This window comes from Erpetoichthys calabaricus, chromosome 10, assembly GCF_900747795.2.
Source record: "Erpetoichthys calabaricus chromosome 10, fErpCal1.3, whole genome shotgun sequence".
Taxonomy (NCBI): domain Eukaryota; kingdom Metazoa; phylum Chordata; class Cladistia; order Polypteriformes; family Polypteridae; genus Erpetoichthys; species Erpetoichthys calabaricus.
Genome location: NC_041403.2, coordinates 21,123,841 through 21,144,655, shown reverse-complemented (window position 1 = coordinate 21,144,655; position 20,815 = coordinate 21,123,841). Strand labels below are relative to the sequence as shown.

Here is a 20,815-nt window from a genome sequence, read left to right as displayed (position 1 = left end):
AAAAGCAGCTATGCATAAAGCAAAAAAATATAAAGTGGGTGTGTAGTTAGCATAAACATACATGACATGATTTAACAACTGATTGTGTCCTTAAGTACCCAAAATGTCAAGAGTGTCACCATCTGCTGCTAGTGGTCCATTGCTCCTGTCCCCCTAATGTCCCGGATGTTTTCAGAGAGAGGCTCGGGTTTGCCTGCTTTGCTTTAAGGTGCCATCTAGTGGATCATGAACACAATGCAGTTCTTCTATTTGCTGTGCCCCTTTCTGGTTAATTGCTATTGTTGCATTTTGAGAGTAATGCTTGGGACAAACAGTGCATTGTTCACTTTTACTAAGGTACCAGCCGATTGTTTTGTTATAACCTAAAACTGGATTTTTTTTTTTTAATTTAATAACTGCTTACCGAGAAATGCTGTTCACAATGTGAGGTAAGAAACTTGTATGAAAATGTTGGATGGATGCACTGTGTTGTTCTGTGCTGGTTGTGTTTGCATGCGTATGTGGGCTTTAGGGTCTTCAGACTTCCATCCACCCTAAAGCCCCGCCATCTGTCCATCATGACACAGTTAACAAGGGGTGGAAAGGAATGGGTGGAGTCATGGGCGGGACCACAACTTGGAGGGTGTGCTTAATGTGCATCTCATTAAACATGGGTGGGAGTTAAGCAGGGTTGAGGGAGGAGCCAGTTGGGGGTGGGGTTACTGTGCTTCTTATTTGCAGAAGTCAAGTCACACAAACTTCACTCCTCTTTCTTTCTTGCTACTTTACCTTTTGGCGTCTTCATCTTTTCAAGATTTTTCTTTCCAGTTAGGATTTTTATTTCACACCATTTTATTTTTACTATGGTTGCCTTTAACGCTGTGTTTTTTTATTCTTCTTTTTTCCCATTAATCAGTGACATCTCAGTTCAGTTCCATTTTGTCGTTCCTTGTTCCCTGTTTTTCTTCTGTCTTCTCTCTTGTCACTTATCTTTCTTTGAGCTTTTTTCTAATAAGATATTTTCCCTTCTGGTTTTTCTTGTTCTCTTGCTTTTTTTTCATGTTTTTTTCATTTCTCACAGCTCTGAATGTCTCTTCAGACATTAAAGATAACTTTAACACTAAAAGAATGAATTTAACACTGCTGACGTTACGGAGTGTTTAATGGCTCGCTCTTCTGCTCATTTCTTTTTTTTTTTTACTAATTCAGGTCTTTCTTTCTTTCTTTGTTTCTTTCACTTATTATCAGTTTCAGTTTCTTTTTAAGATGTCCTTATTTTTCATGTTGCTCCCTCTACTCACGCATTTGCTCCTCCGACTTTTCATTTTCTTTCTTTCTTTCTTTCTTTCTTTCTTTCTTTCTTTCTTTCTTTCTTTCTTTCTTTCTTTCTTTCTTTCTTTCTTTCTTTCACTTATCATTTTTCAATTTCTTTTTAAGATGTCCTTATTTTTCATGTTGCTCCGTCTAGACACACATTTGCTCCTCTGACTTCATTTTCTTTTTCTTTCTTTCTTCCTTTCTTTCTTTCACTTATTATCATTTTTGAATTTCTTTTTAAGATGTCCTTATTTTTCATGTTGCTCCCTCTACTCACACATTTGCTCCTCCGACTTTTCATTTTCTTTCTTTCTTTCTTTCTTTCTTTCTTTCTTTCTTTCTTTCTTTCTTTCTTTCTTTCTTTCTTTCACTTATCATTTTTCAATTTCTTTTTAAGATGTCCTTATTTTTCATGTTGCTCCCTCTACTCACACATTTGCTCTTCCGACTTTTCATTTTCTGCCTTTTTTCTTCAATATTTGCTTGCTTTTATTTATAACCATTCATTCTTTTTGGTGGTTTTCCTCAGTTTTTCTCCTTTCACTTATTCTTTAATCCGTTATTCTTTATTTTTTAAGGTTCTTAATCTCTTTCTTTCTCAAACGCCTTTTTTCTTACTAGGCTCATTCTTTTTCTTCCCTCAGTCAAGTTTTATTTGTTTTTCACATTCATCTTCAAGGCTCTCATTCTCTTACATGTTTTTCAATTTCTTCTTTTTTTGCTTCTTTTTCTCTTTGTTCTCTTTTTGCCTCTCACTTTTTTCCTTTCCGCCTCTATTCTTTCTTTCCAGTTTAATATTTTCCTTCTTTTTCACCATTCTTTCTCATTCACATTATTTTCCTTTTCCTTTACTTTTTCACTGGTCTGTTCACTCTTGTGTTTTTTGTTGTTCCTCTTTCTTTCTTTCTTTCTTTCTTTCTTTCTTTCTTTCTTTCTTTCTTTCTTTCTTTCTTTCTTATGGTGAGTTGGGGTTTTCTTTGTTTGCTTTACTTTTGCTATTGTAAATGACATGTTGAGTATTGATTAATAAAGTTCAATTCAAAATTCTTTTTTTTTCTTTCTTTCTTTCTTTCTTTCTTTCTTTCTTTCTTTCTTTCTTTCTTTCTCATTTTCTCTCTCATTCATTTCTGTTTTTCCCCCTTTCTCATTGGCTTTTCCACTTGTCTTTCTTTCTCTTCCCCTCCTGCCTCATATATTCATTTTTTTCTTTTCCTTTTCTTGCTGGACCAGCCTGCGCTCCATTTGTTATCACGGATCCTTTTCTCCCATAATGGTGTCATCCACATTTTTTTTTTAATTTCAGTTTTTATTACTTTACTTCATTTTCATTTTTTTTTAAATCTTTTCTTTGCCCTTCCGGTGTGACTGTCATCCACACATACAGCGACATGGCCAAGCTGACACTTTCCGTTCCTTCGCTCTCCTCCTCCATTTTTTTATTGTCCCTTTCTTTTGTTCATTCCTTCTGTCTGGTTCCCTATCTTCAATTTTTATTAATTAATTTATTTATTTTTGTCTGCCTTTTTTCCAGTTGACCAAAGCATGTTTGAGAATTCCAACACAGCCCAGACGCCGAAACTGCAGCCCGCCCGGGCTGTCTTGGCCCAGAGTAAGCGTGTGTCCTCTGGCTCCTTGGCACCAGCCAGCACCCATGACACGACAGCGGGCGGCCTCAAGTCGGGTAGTGGGCACCAACACTTAAAGAACGCCCTCAACCTTGGGAAGGCAATGGGAGCGAAAGTCAACGACCTCCTGCGTAGGAAGGAGCAGAGCAGCCTGGGAGACATTGGGGTGACCGAAGTCAACAAAAACGTGGGAGCCGTGCTGACCGGCGCAAGCAAAGAGCTCGGCAATGGCGGGTGAGTAAAAAAAAAAAATATATATATATATATATATATATATATATATATATATATATATATATATAAAAAATAAAAATGATCTCTGCCCACAATAAAGTTTTCACATTTCTCTGTCCACACTAAAATGACCAAAAACACAAGACGAGGCTAATTGCCTGCACCTACATATGGAGAACAGCAATGGAAAATATTACAAAAAAACAGTTTTGTTTGACTGACAATGAAGTGGAATTGTTATTGAGTGTAAAACACAAGTACAGTATGAGGCGAGCAAACGTGATGAGCATGAGCCAATCAGAGAAGAGCCACGCAAGAACAGGAACCAATCAGAGCGCAATTCCATTCTGCATGTCTCAAAACTCTCCATTTTGATCCATCCAGAAATTTCAGAAATATACGACTTGACAGAGCATTTGGAACAGTTTTGAAATTTGGGGGGTTAAAAATGTCTGCTTGTGAGGCCAGAAAGTGGAAACGCAGATTAATGTCTGCATTTGTAAAAGAAAACGTAGCAGTGTGAGTGTAACCTGAGAGAGGTAGGGGGCCATGAACAACAGAGGTGTTAAGCATTTGAACATTTTACATGTCAGTTTGTTAGTTCTGTTATTCACACAATGTGATCTTTACTTAAATCATTATTACTATTTTTGTTTTTCCACAAACAAGACATTATGGCTTTAGTGCATTGTTAGGGCCTTGTTTTCTGGCTGCCAAACACATGACTTGACATTGCATTGCATGTAACGGCATGACATCCGTCATTACGTGAAGAAAAACTAGATAAGCTAGTCAGAGGAGGCATGGAGACAAGATTCATGAACAAAACTCTATTCCCAAAGATGCATATTTAAAAAAGATCACATTAAAAAATAATATTTAACAGACAATAAAAAGATGAACGTAAAAGAAAACACACCTGAGCCCTGAAACACTGGCTTCCCAACCATTTGTCGATGTGTACAACAGGGCGTCCAATTTGTACGCTTACTTTGGAGCCACTGGCAGGTTTTATGATGGGCCCAGCAACAAGTCTGTATCTTAAATTGGGGACATTTGGCCGGGTGAAATGGTTCAGAAGTTTGCTGTAGAGTTTTAGTCTTTAAACATATACAGGTATATGATAGATAGATAGTTAGATGTAACAGGCGCTATATTATAGATAGATAGATAGATAGATAGATAGATAGATAGATAGATAGATAGATAGATAGATAGATAGATAGATAGATAGATAGATAGATAGATAGATAGATAGATAGAGTGCATCCAGAAAGTATTCACAGCGCATCACTTTTTCCACATTTTGTTATGTTACAGCCTTATTCCAAAATGGATTAAATTCATTTTTTCCCTCAGAATTCTACACACAACACCCCATAATGACAACGTGAAAAAAGTTTACTTGAGGTTCTTGCAAATTTATTAAAAATAAAAAAACTGAGAAAGCACATGTACATAAGTATTCACAGCCTTTGCCATGAAGCTCAAAATTGAGCTCAGGTGCATCCTGTTTCCCCTGATCATCCTTGAGATGTTTCTGCAGCTTAATTGGAGTCCACCTGTGGTAAATTCAGTTGACTGGACATGATTTGGAAAGGAACACACCTGTCTATATAAGCTGACAGTTCATGTCAGAGCACAAACCAAGCATGAAGTCAAAGGAATTGTCTGTAGACCTCCGAGACAGGATTGTCTCGAGGCACAAATCTGGGGAAGGTTACAGAAAAATTTCTGCTGCTTTGAAGGTCCCAATGAGTACAGTGGCCTCCATCATCTGTAAGAGGAAGAAGTTCGAAACCACCAGGACTCTTCCTAGAGCCGGCCGGCCATCTAAACTGAGTGATCGGGGGAGAAGGGCCTTAGTCAGGGAGGTGACCAAGAACCCGATGGTCACTCTGTCAGAGCTCCAGAGGTCCTCTGTGGAGAGAGGAGAACCTTCCAGAAGGACAACCATCTCTGTAGCAATCCACCAATCAGGCCTGTATGGTAGAGTGGCCAGACGGAAGGCACTCCTTAGTAAAAGGCACATGGCAGCCCGCCTGGAGTTTGCCAAAAGGCACCTGAAGGACTCTCACACCATGAGAAAGAAAATTCTCTGGTTTGATGAGACAAAGATTGAACTCTTTGGTGTGAATGCCAGGCGTCACGTTTGGAGGAAACCAGGCACCGCTCATCACCAGGCCAATACCATCCCTACAGTGAAGCATGGTGATGGCAGCATCATGCTGTGGGGATGTTTTTCAGCGGCAGGGACTGGGAGACTAGTCAGGATAAAGGGAAAGATGACTGCAGCAATGTACAGAGACATCCTGATTGAAAACCTGCTCCAGAGCGCTCTTGACCTCAGACTGGGGCGACGGTTCATCTTTCAGCAGGACAACGACCCTAAGCACACAGCCAAGATATCAAAGGAGTGGCTTCAGGACAACTCTGTGAATGTCCTTGAGTGGCCCAGCTAGAGCCCAGACTTGAATCCGATTGAACATCTCTGGAGAGATCTTAAAATGGCTGTGCACCGACGCTTCCCATCCAACCTGATGGAGCTCGAGAGGTGCTGCAAAGAGGAATGGGCGAAACTGGCCAAGGATAGGTGTGCCAAGCTTGTGGCATCATATTCAAAAAGACTTGAGGCTGTAATTGCTGCCAAAGGTGCATCGACAAAGTATTGAGCAAAGGCTGTGAATACTTATGGACATGGGATTTCTCAATTGTTTTATTTTTAATAAATTTGCAAAAACCTAAATAAACTTTTTTCACATTGTCATTATGGGGTGTTGTGTGTAGAATTCTGAGGAAAAAAATGAATTTAATCCATTTTGGAATAAGGCTGTAACATAACAAAATGTGGAAAAAGTGATGCGCTGTGAATACTTTCTGGATGCACTGCATGAATGGTACTATATAATATTAGATAGATAGATAGATAGATAGATATGAAAGGCACTATATAATACATGATAGATGATTGATTGATTGATTACATAATTCAGTGTTAACAGTGTTGCACTCCGGTGCACTAATTGCTCTCACTGGCGCACCCCAGGCAATTGCTATGAGCTCCAGCAGCTCTTCATTTACAAAGCAAGTACCAGCTAGTTGCTGACAAATGGGCCAAGATTTACAGCCGGGAGTGCTGAGCACTTCACCTTTTTTCTCTTCTTCATATACAGTACTAAATTGTAATTATTTTCAGAAAATTAGAACAATCCGGATGAGAACAGGCCATTCAGCCCAACAAAGCTCACCCGTCTTGTCCGCTTCATTTCTTCCAAAATAACATCAAGTCGAGTTTTGAAAGTCCCTAAATTCCTACTGTCTACCACACTACGTGGTCTCTTATTCCAAGTGTCTATTGTTCTTTGTGTAATGAAAAATTTCCTAATGTTTGTGTGAAATTTCCCCTTCACAAGTTTCCAACTGTGTCTCCGTGTTCTTGATGTTCTTGAAGTCACCGTCTCGATCCACTGGACTGATTCCCTTCATAATTTTAAACACTTCAGTCAGGTCTCCTCTTAAAGGCTCAGCTCTTTTAATTTTTCCTCATAACTCATCCCCTGTAGCCCTGGAATCAGCCCAGTCGCTCTTCTCTGGAAGCTTCTCTTGTGCTGTTATGTCCTTTTTGTAGCCTGCAGACCCAAACTTCACCCAGTACTCCGGGTGAGGCCTCACCAGTGTGTTGTAAAGTTTTGGCATAACCTTCTTGGCCTTGTACTCCACACATCTTGCTCAGTTATTTGTACGATTAATATTTATAATATCATCAGTCCATCCAGGGCCGTGAGGAAGCTCGAGTCTATCCCAATAAATGTGACGTAACAGTAATTGTAAGAGCTTGACGTCAATGTTAATGGTAAACTTAGCTCAGTTTGAACTTGAGTGTGGTGTAACTTTAATGCAGATAATGGAAGGTTCTGTCCTGTAAATCTTTAAAACGAAGACCCTTGGACTGTGGAGCTTTTTTTTTTGTACGTATGGTGGGTCAAACTAATGGCTGGGATGGCCGTCTGGCAGCTGGAGACCCTCGGCAAATGCAGTTACAGTAATCAATTCTTACTGTATGCTCTGGATTAAAAATTAGCACTGTCACTTTAGGAAATGTGCCGTATAAATAAAACGCAACATTATTTAATCACTATTAATACTATTTTTATATATTTTATATTGTTACTGTTGTTGTTATATTTATTTATGATTGTAACATTTTTTACATTTTTGTAATGTTCTTTGGCTGTAAGTCAGGTGTCCTTGGTCGCTTTAATGTTGCATTTTTTTTATTACACTATTATTAATTTATAACCATTTTCTTTGGGTGTAAGGTATGTCTTCCCGAATCACCTCAATATTAATATTTTAAAATATCAATTTATGCTTATTGCTCATAAAATGCACCAAATTTCAACCCCTGCAACCGCCAGTGGGATTAAGCAGTTTTGAGAATAAACGGCCGGTTCTTTAAGTCATTCTGGCACTCGGCTGAACATTTTATTGACTCTCTGTAATCAGCATTTTAATATTCATTTCATAGCAGATGCCCCACTAGAAACACTTTGAATAATACTGAGCAATAATTCTGAATATTACTGCCATGTTACATTTCACTGTGTGCAGCGAATTTTATTTTTGAATCGTCTTGTGCTGGCCGGGGGTCCGTAACGGGGCGGCCGCCTCACAGACCCAGCGTTCTAAGGCATTGCTCGGCCCCTTGCATTGTACAGTTTGTCTATGTGGGCACCCCCTTGCCTTTCTCCAGAATCCCAAAAACTGGAGCGTTTCTTTATATGATTGCTATTTTTTTTTTATTTGTAATCATGGAGTCAGCAATCAGTAGCCAAAATTCTAGAAGTTCAAAATCCGAGTTACGAGAGCTGAGCTCCGGGCAGCCCCACAGCATAAATGAAGCGCTGCGTGTCCCTCTACCGATCTCAACGGATAATTAGCTCATATTTGTGTTCTTTTCATATTCTGCATTCAGGAAAGAGCACAGCTACAGGATGAGTGTCCTTAATCAAAAATCTGAAATGCTACAAAATACAAAATGGGAGTCGTCTGTCAAAGTTAGGGCAACACGATTGATAATCCAGGGGGGGGGCGGAAAAGTCAAGGGGTACCTATGAAGCATTGAGCGCCACATTGGATGATGAGCTTTGTGCAGCACTGAAGCAACTTGACTTGACTGGCACCATTGAAACTGCTGACGGCATTATGTGTTAATGGATTGTCACTGCTTAGAGTTAACAAAAGCAGCTTTGTTCCCGCTAGGTGCCCTTATTAGTGCACTCCATTGTTCTGATTACATTAGGAGAACTGGACTCTGCTGTAAAATGCCTTTTTATGTTGGCAAAAGCATGTTATGTTTTATGGATGTGCACCCACACCACACGAAAATTGGATGTAGTGTCTCACCGGTCAGTTAATGGCTTCCACAAAACGTTTCACCTATTGACCTGAAATTTGGTGCACATATACTATGGGACCTCTACTTTCCGCTTTCGTGGTGATGATTTTTATTACTCTTTTTATTTTATTGTAGAAACAAATCTTGGCAGTAGGGCGGCCGTGTGACGCATGCGTACAGCTAAATCATTCTTGAGGCAGATTGAAGACTTAAGTGGCCAGCTTATGTGAAAAATTAAGAAAAACGTACTAATTGCAACACAAACACCGACTTAATCAGTTTTAATGTGAAAAGATGCCGACGGAAGAAGAGAAGAAGCGAACCGCTAGGGTGGATAAAAGAAGAGGTGCACAGGAAGCAGCAAGCAAGCAAATGGTAAACGTACAGAGAAAGAGGAGGAAAACTAAGAACGCTCACGTCAAGGGTATTCACTGCACGTCCGTCATTATAAAGTGCCATTACTTTATTTTCAACTGACTTATTGTGACAAAATGACAGAATATTAATTGGCTTGGGGATAATACTAATACATTTTATTTATATAGCGCCTTTCCCATGCTCAAGGAGTTATCATTTAGCAGGTTTGCCTGCATTTCCCTACTTGATCCCCAAAATAATTCATTATGTATATGCAGATATTCCAAAATCTGAAAATATCCGAAATACTTCTGATCCCAAGCATTTCAGATAAGGGATTCAGATAACGTCTATGAGATTTACACTCATAATAATTTTCAACACACTTATATTTGCCGTAGTTGTAAGTCCTGTTGTTAACTCAGCTTTTTCTGTTGAGTTTGCCCTCTCTATGTTAATGACAATTACCAATGAGACACGGACGCAAAAGGCACACAGAATGAAGAAAGGCAGCGGCTGTGTCCTCCCAGTAATATGGTCACCAACACATAACGGCTTATATAACCGGAACAACTGTGCAAGGGAACGCAAAAGATGGTGAAAATATTCAAATCCAAGATTACAAAAAACATGACATTCTCGCCATGTAACACACAAGTGCCCCATAAAAGTTAACAAAGCATGTTTTAACGTTTCTGCTGTCCATCCTTTCACTGTTTTGTGTCATTTGGCCCTGCGGCTCCTTTGTTAATTTCCATTATGGGAATAAAAACTCCCCAGAAGGCCGTGCAATAGGAGGAAATGACCAAAGAGACTTAAAACTACTGTTTTGTCTTGGTAGAGTATTCCTCTACTTTCCTCTTTTGTATTATTAATAAGTAGCCTTTGTCAGAATGCCTCTAATCTCCCAGACTTAGCACTGTCTCTAAGGTATTATACTGTAGTATACTAGACATTAAGCCCGTTACAATAACGGGCGTTAGAACAGTAGTCCATAAACATTAGTAGGAACAGTCTGCATTAAATGGCAAGGGACCTTTTACCTCATTAAATTTTTTGCGTAAAATGCCTGTAGTTTTCTCTGACAGTAATACTGGCTTTGCTGTCCGTAATATGCATTTAATTTTCTGTGACAACAGTGGGCAATCAGCAGATTCTCCCCAACAAATGATGTGAAGTGCGTGAAAATAAATCTACTTTTACTTTACACTTTACCGGGCCAAGCTTCTTAATCGCAAATCTGACATCCTCAGAGTGAACACTTGCACGACAATGAGGAAGCTGGTCTCCGCGTCTCAGTACCCGATTGGATTTTTTGTTTTTTCTGTTTTAGGTCTTACCTCATTTACCAAAATCCGATTGGATCTGCCGCGCGATATTTTATAGGTCCCGCCCTCTCTGTCTTGTGTGACGCATCAGGTGACCCTTGAAGCATCTGGTTTGAAGCATCACACCGTGCCCCGCGCATGCGCACTTCACCAGAAGACACACACACGGATACTGGACGCACACAGGGGTTTTATTAGTGACGATAACTTCTCCCCACCTTCCCTTCTACAGTACATCTATAACCTCAGGCAATTAGGTGCAGTAAAAGACAAGCAGGAGTTAAGTTACAATTTAAATAATGTATTATTGGTAATATTCATAAACGAGCTGTATATACCCGGCGTTGCCCGGGGCAGAAGTAACCTAATCGGTCAAACACTTACATATATACCAAAGTAAACCTAATCGGTCAAACAGTTACATATATAAAAAAACCGAACCTAATCGGACAAACAGCTAATCTATATACATAAGCAAACCTAATTGGTCAAACAGTTACATAAATACAAAAGCAAACCTAATCGATCAAACAGCTTCATATATACAGAAGCGAACCTAATTGGTCAAACAGTTATGCATGTGCAGAATGATTTTACAAACATTATGCGTGTTAACAATCATTAAAAAGAAAAGATTGAGGAACTGTTCTTCTATATGTGATGAAGCCACTAATAAGACAGATTTTTTTCAGGACCCAGCTGTTTCATAACTAAACTACTGCCACCCCAAAGTAATGCCTAATAGTGGTTTTTGGGGTAGCTGTGGAATAAAAAGGGTGTTTTTTAGTCAGTAAGAATCTGACAGTACCCTTCAGTACGGGCTGAAGGGTGCCTATGTAAGGTTTTACATCCTTCCCGTATGGAAAAAAAAACATACTAAACTTTTTTTTCATCATTACACATAATCTCAGTCAAATCGAAGTACGCATTCTCAATTTATTTTTATCTAATTTTTACTTTTTCACAAAGCAATCCCATGCCAATTTGTATGAATAAACTTTTGCTAGAGAGTTAGCAAAAGTTTATTCATGCACATATTTTAATACGGATAATCTATCTCTAATCAAGGTTCTCATTTTCATTCTAATTTAAAATAATAATAGATACTCATTTTTTTCTTCTGTTTTAGAAAAACCAATCTATGCCACCTACGTCTTCGTCAAGTCAGCTTCATCCAGCTTCATCACATATAGAAGAAGAGTTCCTCAATCTTTTCTTTTTAATGATTGTTAACACGCATAATCTTTGTAAAATTATTCTGCACATGCATAACTGTTTGACCAATTAGGTTCGCTTCTGTATATATGAAGCTGTTTGATCGATTAGGTTTGCTTTTGTATTTATGTAACTGTTTGACCAATTAGGTTTGCTTATGTATATAGATTAGCTGTTTGTCCGATTAGGTTCGCTTCTGTATATATGAAGCTGTTTGTCCGATTAGGTTCGGTTTTTTTATATATGTAACTGTTTGACCGATTAGGTTTACTTTGGTATATATGTAAGTGTTTGACCGATTAGGTTACTTCTGCCCTGGGCAACGCCGGGTATATACAGCTCGTATATATATATATATATATATATATATATATAGCAAAATACCCGCGCTTCGCAGCGGAGAAGTAGTGTGTTAAAGAGGTTATGAAAAAAAAAGGAAACATTTTAAAAATAACGTAACATGATTGTCAATGTAATTGTGTTGTCATTGTTATAACTGTTGCTGTCTTTTATATATATATATATATATATATATATATATATATATATATATATATATATAGATATATAGATATATATATATATATATATATTATATATATAATATACACACACACATAAACATTTATATACATATACATATATATATACATATCTACATATACACATGTACATATATATACACACACATACATAAACACACACATAAGACTTACTGACTGAAACGGGCTTTCATTGACAATCATGTTACGTTATTTTTAAAATGTTTCCTTTTTTTTTCATAACCTCTTTAACACACTACTTCTCCGCTGCGAAGCGCGGGTATTTTGCTAGTATATATATATATATATATATATATATATACATATACACACATACATGCAGTTTTAATAACACAGAAATCAATATAAACATTAACATCATTATCATATGAGAATATGAAGTAATATATAAGAAGCACATTTCATATAAATATAATTTATTAAACAGTAAAATCTTCTTCTGTAATTTGCTACCGTGGCAATTTGTGTGTCTGTCCAGGATTTTAAATGACCTGTAGCTCGCAAACCGTTTCACCTATACACTTGAAATGTGGTACACATATAGTACGTCACGTCTACTATCCGCTTTATGGGTGATGATTGTTTTACTCTTTTTATCTTTATTTTATTTTATTGTAGAATCAACTCCTATCTGCGCACAGCAGGGCAGCCGTGGGCGGATGCGTATGGTGTATTCACTGCATGTTATCGTGCATTGCGCTGTCAGTGGTATTTTGATAAAAGAATTTGAACAACATATAAGAAGCGTATAAATTATTAAACAGTAAAACATTAACATTTAAGAAGTAAAGTTACATTAAGTACTACTGCTGTGCCTTCGGGTATACCTCATTTTTTGTTTGCCCATTACATACTTAAATGTATACATTTTTTTGGTGCACCTACCCGAGAACACGCGACATATAACCGAGCGTGGGAGAAGCATGGATTTTAAACACGCGTTGAGTTCATCTGCTGGTCTCCCTCGTGGAATAACTGGTAATGTTTGACTAAAATCTACAGCGAGTAAAACGACATTACCTCCTATTTTTTTTTTTTACGATCTCTGAGATCTTGCTTTTTTCGGTTCAAGGCCTTATAAGCTCTTTTATGTTGTATGGTGTACTTATCCCAAACCATCATCTGTGAATGTTGCAAGACTTTCGCCTTGTATGTAGATCGGGGTAATTACATTCATTGCATTCCTAGTCTGAATCACAATGTGATTGTATGGGTGGTTACCTGGCACTGTAGGGTTGCCACCCGTCCTTTAAAATACGGAATCGTGCCGCGTTTGAGAATGAAATTGCGCGTCCCATTTTGAATCAATACTGGACGGGATTTATCCCGTATTTTTTTTTATCATTTTTTTTTTAAAGCAGCGTCTCATGCAAATCATCCCAGACGCATTTTATGATGATGCCTCCTTTCCTACTTTTGATTGGGTAATACTTGATGTCATCGTTAGTTTGATTGGTGTTTTTAACTGTCCAGTGAGTAGGGCGTGTCTTTCAACGGAATGAAAAAAAGGCCCACCCGACGACCCACCCATTCCATTTTTATATATATAGATAATAACAATATGCAAAGTACATTTGAATATTGGCAACCATACAACCTGATTAAATGTTGATGTGTAGTTTCAGGCGGCACACAGACTTGTTAGTTATTTAAAAATGTCTCGAGTTAAGGCATCATTTGTGGTCAGTTTTCTTCAGAGCAGGCCGCATGCCCGTCTCAATATGGCTGCCGAGCTGTGCTCTTCATTGTGTTGTCCTTTTCAGTTTGGTGAGGGAGTGAGCAAATTTATAGATTTTCTGTCCAACCCCTACAGCCAATAGGACGTCACGGTACTTAAAGGCTTCTGATACAAGCCAGTTCCAAACAGCCATACTTCAGACCAATGGGTGGGGACAGAACACCTTCACGCCTGCCACCCCAAACCACATGTTAAGGTAAAGCTTGGCAGTTAGGCAGCCTGTCTTTGTGTGGGGTTTGAGAGAGAGACTTTAGCAGAGAAACCAAACTGGTTTGAGGCACAACCCCCCCCCCAAATCCTATCGTAAAATTCAAAGAGACTCGGTCCTGGTGGGGAAGTTGAAAACATAAATGCTTCTGACTAATGTAACACTGATATTGCATTGCTTTGCCTAAGTTACAAATAAAGACGTAATAAATATTTATCAACTTATATGCAAAATCTCACATCACAACAACTACCAACATTTCTACGATTCGTATGAATGGAAGTCACACATTTCTCAGTGCTCTCTCTGCATTTATCCACAATAAATGGGGCCTAAGATAGTGTTTCTCAGCCTTTAAGTATTGGCAACCCGAGTTTTCATAATAGTTTTAATCGCGCCCCCCTAACGTTTTTTGAAAGGAGCCCACTAATACCAATTTGTTCTTTTTTAATTAATGATATATCATTGATGCATATTTTATTATACCTACTTAACTTTTATCGACATTTATCTAACTCTGTATTTATTTTTCTAGTATCAGAATGTAATTTAAGTTCATTTGTTTTGGTTTCAATAGACGTATTTTTCATATTTTTGATTTTTGTTTTCTTTTTTTCTCATCTTTGCGCCCCCCTTTTTGTTACTTTGTGCCCCCCTAGGGGGTCCAGCCCCACAGTTTGAGAACCACTGGCCTAAGATATGATAAAACGCTTGTCATAATTGCAGGCCACAAACCTAATTAAAATGTTTGCGTTTATCAAGAAGATTTCATCGACACATTTGGATCTTAAGCTAACAAGCCTGCTGTTTACTAAGCCGCGAGAGCACATTATTCTTTATCCATCCATTCATCCATTATCCAACCCGCAATATCCTAACTAAAGGGTCACCGGGGTCTACTGGAGCCAATCCCAGCCAACACAGGGCGCAAGGCAGGAAACAAACCCTGGGCAGGGCACCAGCCCACCGCAGGGCACACACACCAAGTACACACTACGGGCAGAATCGCCAATGCACCTAACCAGCATGTCTTTGGACTGTGGGAAGAAACCTGAGCACCCGGAGGAAACCCACGCAGACACGGGGAGAACATGCAAACTCCACACAGGGAGGACCCGGGAAGCGAACCCTGGTCTCCTTACTGCTACCACTGCGCCACCGTGCCGTCCCACATTATTCTTTTTCTAATTCCAAAATGGGAGCAGGTGAACGAAACACGAGTTCATTCACTGTCCACATTCTGACAGTATGGCTGTCTGTTTTATTAACCCTTTTAGGCCTATTTTTTTTTCCTTTTGTCCAAGGGCTGAATAGTTTTCCAAAATAGGCGGAGTGGTGGCTCTGAGGCTAAGGATCTGCGCTGGTATCCCGAAGGTTGCCGGTTCGAATCCCCGTCACTGCCAAAAAGGCCACTGCTCTGCTGGGCCCTTGAGCAAGGCCCTTAACCTGTAATTGCTCCAGGGGCGCTGTACAATGGCTGACCCTGCGCTCTGACCCCAAGGGGTATGCGAAAACTACCAAGAAATTGTATAAGGCGAAATAAAGAACAAAAAAAAAAAAAAATACTCAGTTTTCTAAAAAGCACACAAAGCAATGGTTTCACACATAAATCAACGTGTTTATGACAAATGTTCACTGTGCTTTTTGTTCTGTGAGCCTCTACAGTATATAAATTCACACACTTGTTACATACCTCAGATACAGATTACAGTGCATCCGGAAAGTATTCACAGCGCATCACTGTTTCCACATTCTGTTATGTTACAGCCTTATTCCAAAATGGATTAAATTCATTTTTTCCCTCAGAATTCTACACACAACACCCCATAATGACAATGTGAAAAAAGTTTACTTGAGATTTTTGCAAATTTATTAAAAATAAAAAAACTGTGAAAGCACATGTACATAAGTATTCACAGGCTTTGCCATGAAGCTGAAAATCGAGCTCAGGTGCATCCTGTTTCCCCTGATCATCCTTGAGATGTTTCTGCAGCTTCATTGGAGTCCACCTGTGGTAAATTCAGTTGACTGAACATGATTTGGAAAGGCACACACCTGTCTATATAAGGTCCCACAGTTGACAGTTCAGGTCAGAGCACAAACCAAGCATGAAGTCAAAGGAATTGTCTGTAGACCTCCGAGACGTGATTGTCTCGAGGCACATATCTGGGGAAGGTTACAGAAAAATTTCTGCTGCTTTGAAGGTCCCAATGAGCACAGTGGCCTCCATGATAAGTGGAAGAAGTTCAAAACCACCAGGACTCTTCCTAGAGCTGGCCGGCCATCTAAACTGAGCGATCAGGGGAGAAGGACCTTAGTCAGGGAGGTGACCAAGAACCCGATGGTCACTCTGTTAGAGCTCCAGAGGTCCTCTGTGGAGAGAGAAGAACCTTCCAGAAGGACAACCATCTCTGCAGCAATCCATCAATCAGGCCTGTATGGTAGAGTGGCCAGACGGAAGCCACTCCTTAGTAAATGGCACATGGCAGCTCGCCTGGAGTTTGCTAAAAGGCACCTGAAGGACTCTCAGACCATGAGAAAGAAAATTCTCTGGTTTGATGAGATAAACCTGGCACCATCCCTACAGTGAAGCATGGTGGTGTCAGCATCATGCTGTGGGGATGTTTTTCAGCGGCAGGAACTGGGAGACTAGTCAGGATAAAGGGAAAGATGACTGCAGCAATGTACAGAGACATCCTGGATGAAAACCTGCTCCAGAGCGCTCTTGACCTCAGACTGGGGTGACGGTTCATCTTTCAGCAGGACAACGACCCTAAGCACACAGCCAAGATATCAAAGGAGTGGCTTCAGGACAACTCTGTGAATGTCCTTGAGTGGCCCAGCCAGAGCCCAGACTTGAATCCGATTGAACATCTCTGGAGAGATCTTAAAATGGCTGTGCACCGACGCTTCCCATCCAACCTGATGGAACTTGAGAGGTGCTGCAAAGAGGAATGGGCGAAACTGGCCAAGGAGAGGTGTGCCAAGCTTGTGGCATCATATTCAACAAGACTTGAGGCTGGAATTGCTGCCAAAGGTGCATCAACAAAGTATTGAGCAAAGGCTGTGAATACTTATGGACATGGGATTTCTCAGTTTTTTTATTTTTAATAAATTTGCAAAAACCTCAAGTAAACTTTTTTCACGTTGTCATTATGAGGTGTTGTGTGTCGAATTCTGAGGAAAAAAATTAATTTAATCCATTTTGGAATAAGGCTGTAACATAACAAAATGTGGAAAAAGTGATGTGCTGTGAATACTTTCTGGATGCACTGTACCTTCGTTTGGTCCATACAATGTCCTCCTACTCGCACGTGCGTGACAGTATTTATTTACTTTCATTTTTTCTCTTATCTGTCCTGAGGAGACACACACATATGAATTTCTGTGTACCATGTGAACATGACGATAAACTTAACATTTTGTTGTCCATTTTGTCTACACGTGTGACCCAAGGGGGGACATGGCAATGGTTAGACTGACTCCAGACTCTGCTCTTCTCGTTCTCAGGGTGAAGCTTCAGGATACGTTTCCTCGACTGGAGCCGCCACCTCCGATTGTTAAGAAACGCATGGCTCGGTCACTGAAGACCACCCAGGACATGATGATTTCCTCCCAACCCGTGGTCAACAGCCCCGAAGCCTCAGACGTTTCTTTCAACGAGTCACCAGACAAGACTCCTTTAGTCCAAAATGGGAAAGCCGCTCGAGATGAAGAGGAACAAAGCAGTCCAGCGATGTCACCATACCACGAGCAGGGTGGAAATGAGGCCGAGACCAGTGAGGCTTTGCGGCCTGAGCTTGACGCCCAGCGTGAGAAGGATGACGACGACGACATCTTGGAAGACACCAACCAGCAGTTGCTTTCTGTGCCCGACCTGATCCATAAGGAAACTTTAGACCTTAAGCAGAGGTCTGCTGGGCAGGAGGGGAGGATGACGTCCACGCCGCAGTGTGGGAAGATGGGCCTGCACATCAGCATCAGCGAAGATGACCTTCTGGAGAACGGATCAGAAGATTCTGGCGTGCCAAGGCAGAGGAGTTCCAGCGTCGATGAGGAAGAGCATCACCCTGATCTTCTGTCTTTTGAGTGAGGAGCAAACGGGTGCTCGTGACCTCTTGGATTATTCCCATAACAGAGGGGGACTTTAGTTTTTTGGAAAGTTGAGTGCCACCTCCCTTCTAGCCCTCTCTTCCTGGATTTCACCAAATGCCTCTGAAGTGGCTTGCAGGCTCTCCAGGCGTCCATTGAGTTGATTGTTAAGCTATACATGAGGGACTCTATAAACAGATCACTTTTCTTGTCATCCTCATGATCTGATTGACATAAGGAATACAAATGTATCCTCCAAGGTGGGAAATGTCATTTTCCAGAATCCTGCAGCACCTCTTGACTGGTGTAATGGAAATCTGATCTTCTGAGAGCTTCCATCATGCAGCCCATATATTAATAAGTGCTACCAGAGACCTTGAGATGGGTTAGGGTGGTCACCCTGGGCATAGCCATCCCCTCAAACACATACATTCCTGTGGCCCATTTCAGAATGCCCACCTTGTGAGCAGAACTGCTGTAGCCTGACAGAAACACGGTGGTCCTCGAAGGCATTCAACCCTTCCTTTAACCACTTGAGTCCTTCCTTTATTTTTTAATGAATTTGTTTTATTGCTATTATAACTCTTATTATCATTTGTATTGTAATCAAAGAAGGTTGTGCAAGAGACTACTGGGAATTATTGAAGTACCTTAGCTGAAGTGTGAAATGCCGTCCAAGAGTTTCTTGGTTTGCTGCTTTAGCATTTTAAGGTGAACCCGAAAATGCTGACATGTTGAAGTACCTTTGTGTGGAAGTTCCTTTCTCCGAATGGCCTGCAGACCCCAGTAACTACTCGGCTCATGCATTTCCACTGATGGCCTGCAGGTGGCAGTAACTCTGCACTGTTTTGTTTGTTTTAACATTTTTGTTCTCCCCATCACCTCCAGAGGGCACCAGCTGACTGACTTTAAATTTTCATTTCCAGTAATGATATACAGAGGGCAGTAATTGTCTTTAATTGATTTAAAAAATAAATATAATTTATGTAATTAACTTTTACCTTTATTCTTTTCCTTTCCTCTACAGTGGGAACTAGCTAAGCGACTTTTATTCTTTGCGGTTTTCTTTTCTGCTAATGACCAACAGAAATAAATGACTTTTTATTATTCCTTTTTCTTTTCCATAAATGGCCTGCAGAGGGCAGTACCTGTCTGTCGTTGTTTTGGTGTCTCATTGCCGTTCCCACTTATGGCCACCAGAAACACCTGACTGGCTGAAACTTCTACATGGCAGGTTTTCCTGGAGGTGTTTCAGTGGCTCCATGTGTGATGTCTCTGATTGACAGGGAACAGATTCTTTATGAACAAATTGTAGCATTTTGTTTTCCACTAATGACCTGTAGGGGGCAGTCACTTTCTGTCATTGATTATTTTTAGCTCCCTTACCATAAGTAACTTTTTATTTGTTGCTCTTTTCCTTTCTTCAAATGGCCAACACTGGGCACTACCATACTGACTTAATTTGAACGGCTTTCCCTGAGGCTTACAGATGGCAATAGTTACACTGAGGTTTTTATTTTTCCTGATTCATTTCTTCAATTGGCCTACAGAGGGCAGTTACTATCTGCCACTTATGTATTTATTGCCATTCCTATTACTGCTTCACAGAAGGCATTAACTAATTGCCTTTCATTATCTTCGCTGCTAATATACAATTACCATAAGCAACTTTTAATGTTGTTCTTTTCCTTCCCTCTGATGGCTTACAGAGAACACTAACAAATTGCATTTTATTTTTTAACGATTCCTTTTCCAATAATTGCTTACACAGGGCAGTACATTTCTATCACCTACTCATTTACCGTATTTATTCCAAATAATGGCCAACAGATGGCGCTAACAAGCTGCCTTTTTACAATTTTAAGTGTTTCTGTTTCTGCACAAGTCCTCTAGAGGGCAGAAACAGTCAGCCAGTGATTTATTTTCAATACCATCACCAGCTTTTATTACTAGGATTTTACTTTCCTCTAATGGCCTACAGGGGGAGCTAACGAGACAGGTTTATTTTATTTTCTTGTGTCTTTTCTACTAATTACCAATTGAATGTAGTCATTGTTTGTTTGTTTGTTTCTTTTTTTACCCCATTGCCATATTTTTTATTATTTGTAATATTTTACTTTCCTTTAATGACCTACAGAGGGAGCTAACTAGCCAGTTTGTTGGTTTTTTTTTTTACATTTTCCTTGTTCCTCTTCTGCTAATGACTAATTTCATTTTTGATTTGTTTTAATATACTTTGTCAATCCCCAAATTGTCTCTTTGAATGATTTGAGAATAGCAATTATTATTTTTTTTTTTTTTTAGACCCCATTGCCATATTTTTTTTAAATTATATTTTGCTTTCTTTTAATGGCCTACAGGGGGAGCTAACTAGTCAGTTTTTTTTATTTTTATTTTTTTCATGTCCCTTTTCTGCTAATGACCAATTAAGAGCAGTAATTGTTTGTTTGTTTTTTGTTGTTTTATGTTTTTTATCCCATTTCCATATTTGTTTATTATTTGTAATATTTTGCTTTCCTCTAGTGGTCTACAATGGGAAGTAACGAGACCGAGTTTTTGTTTTTTGTTCCTTTATTATTTTTTTTTTCTAATGACCAATTGAAAGCAGTAACTTTTTTTTTTATTCCATTGCCATATTTAATTTTAATTTCTAATATTTTTGCTTTCTTCTAATGGCCTGTAGAGGGCACTAAACCTCCTGTCTTTTTTTTTTTTTTACCCCATTGCCATATATATTTTTTTTAATTATTTGTAATATTTT

The 20,815-nt window shown here is 39.4% G+C and overlaps 2 protein-coding genes across 2 annotated transcripts in view; both read left to right on the top strand.

Annotated features, from left to right (window-relative positions):
• The window catches only part of uap1 (UDP-N-acetylglucosamine pyrophosphorylase 1), a 411,004-nt gene that overhangs the window by 155,203 nt on the left and 234,986 nt on the right, over window positions 1-20,815 (top strand). The gene's annotated exons all lie outside the window — the stretch shown is intronic.
• LOC114658890 (uncharacterized protein C1orf226) lies at window positions 260-20,110 on the top strand. Its single transcript, XM_028810999.2, has 3 exons — window positions 260-428; window positions 2,828-3,155; window positions 17,473-20,110. The coding sequence occupies exons 2-3, from the start codon at window positions 2,839-2,841 to the stop codon at window positions 18,053-18,055; spliced, it is 900 nt and encodes a 299-aa protein (XP_028666832.1). The 5' UTR covers window positions 260-428; window positions 2,828-2,838; the 3' UTR covers window positions 18,056-20,110.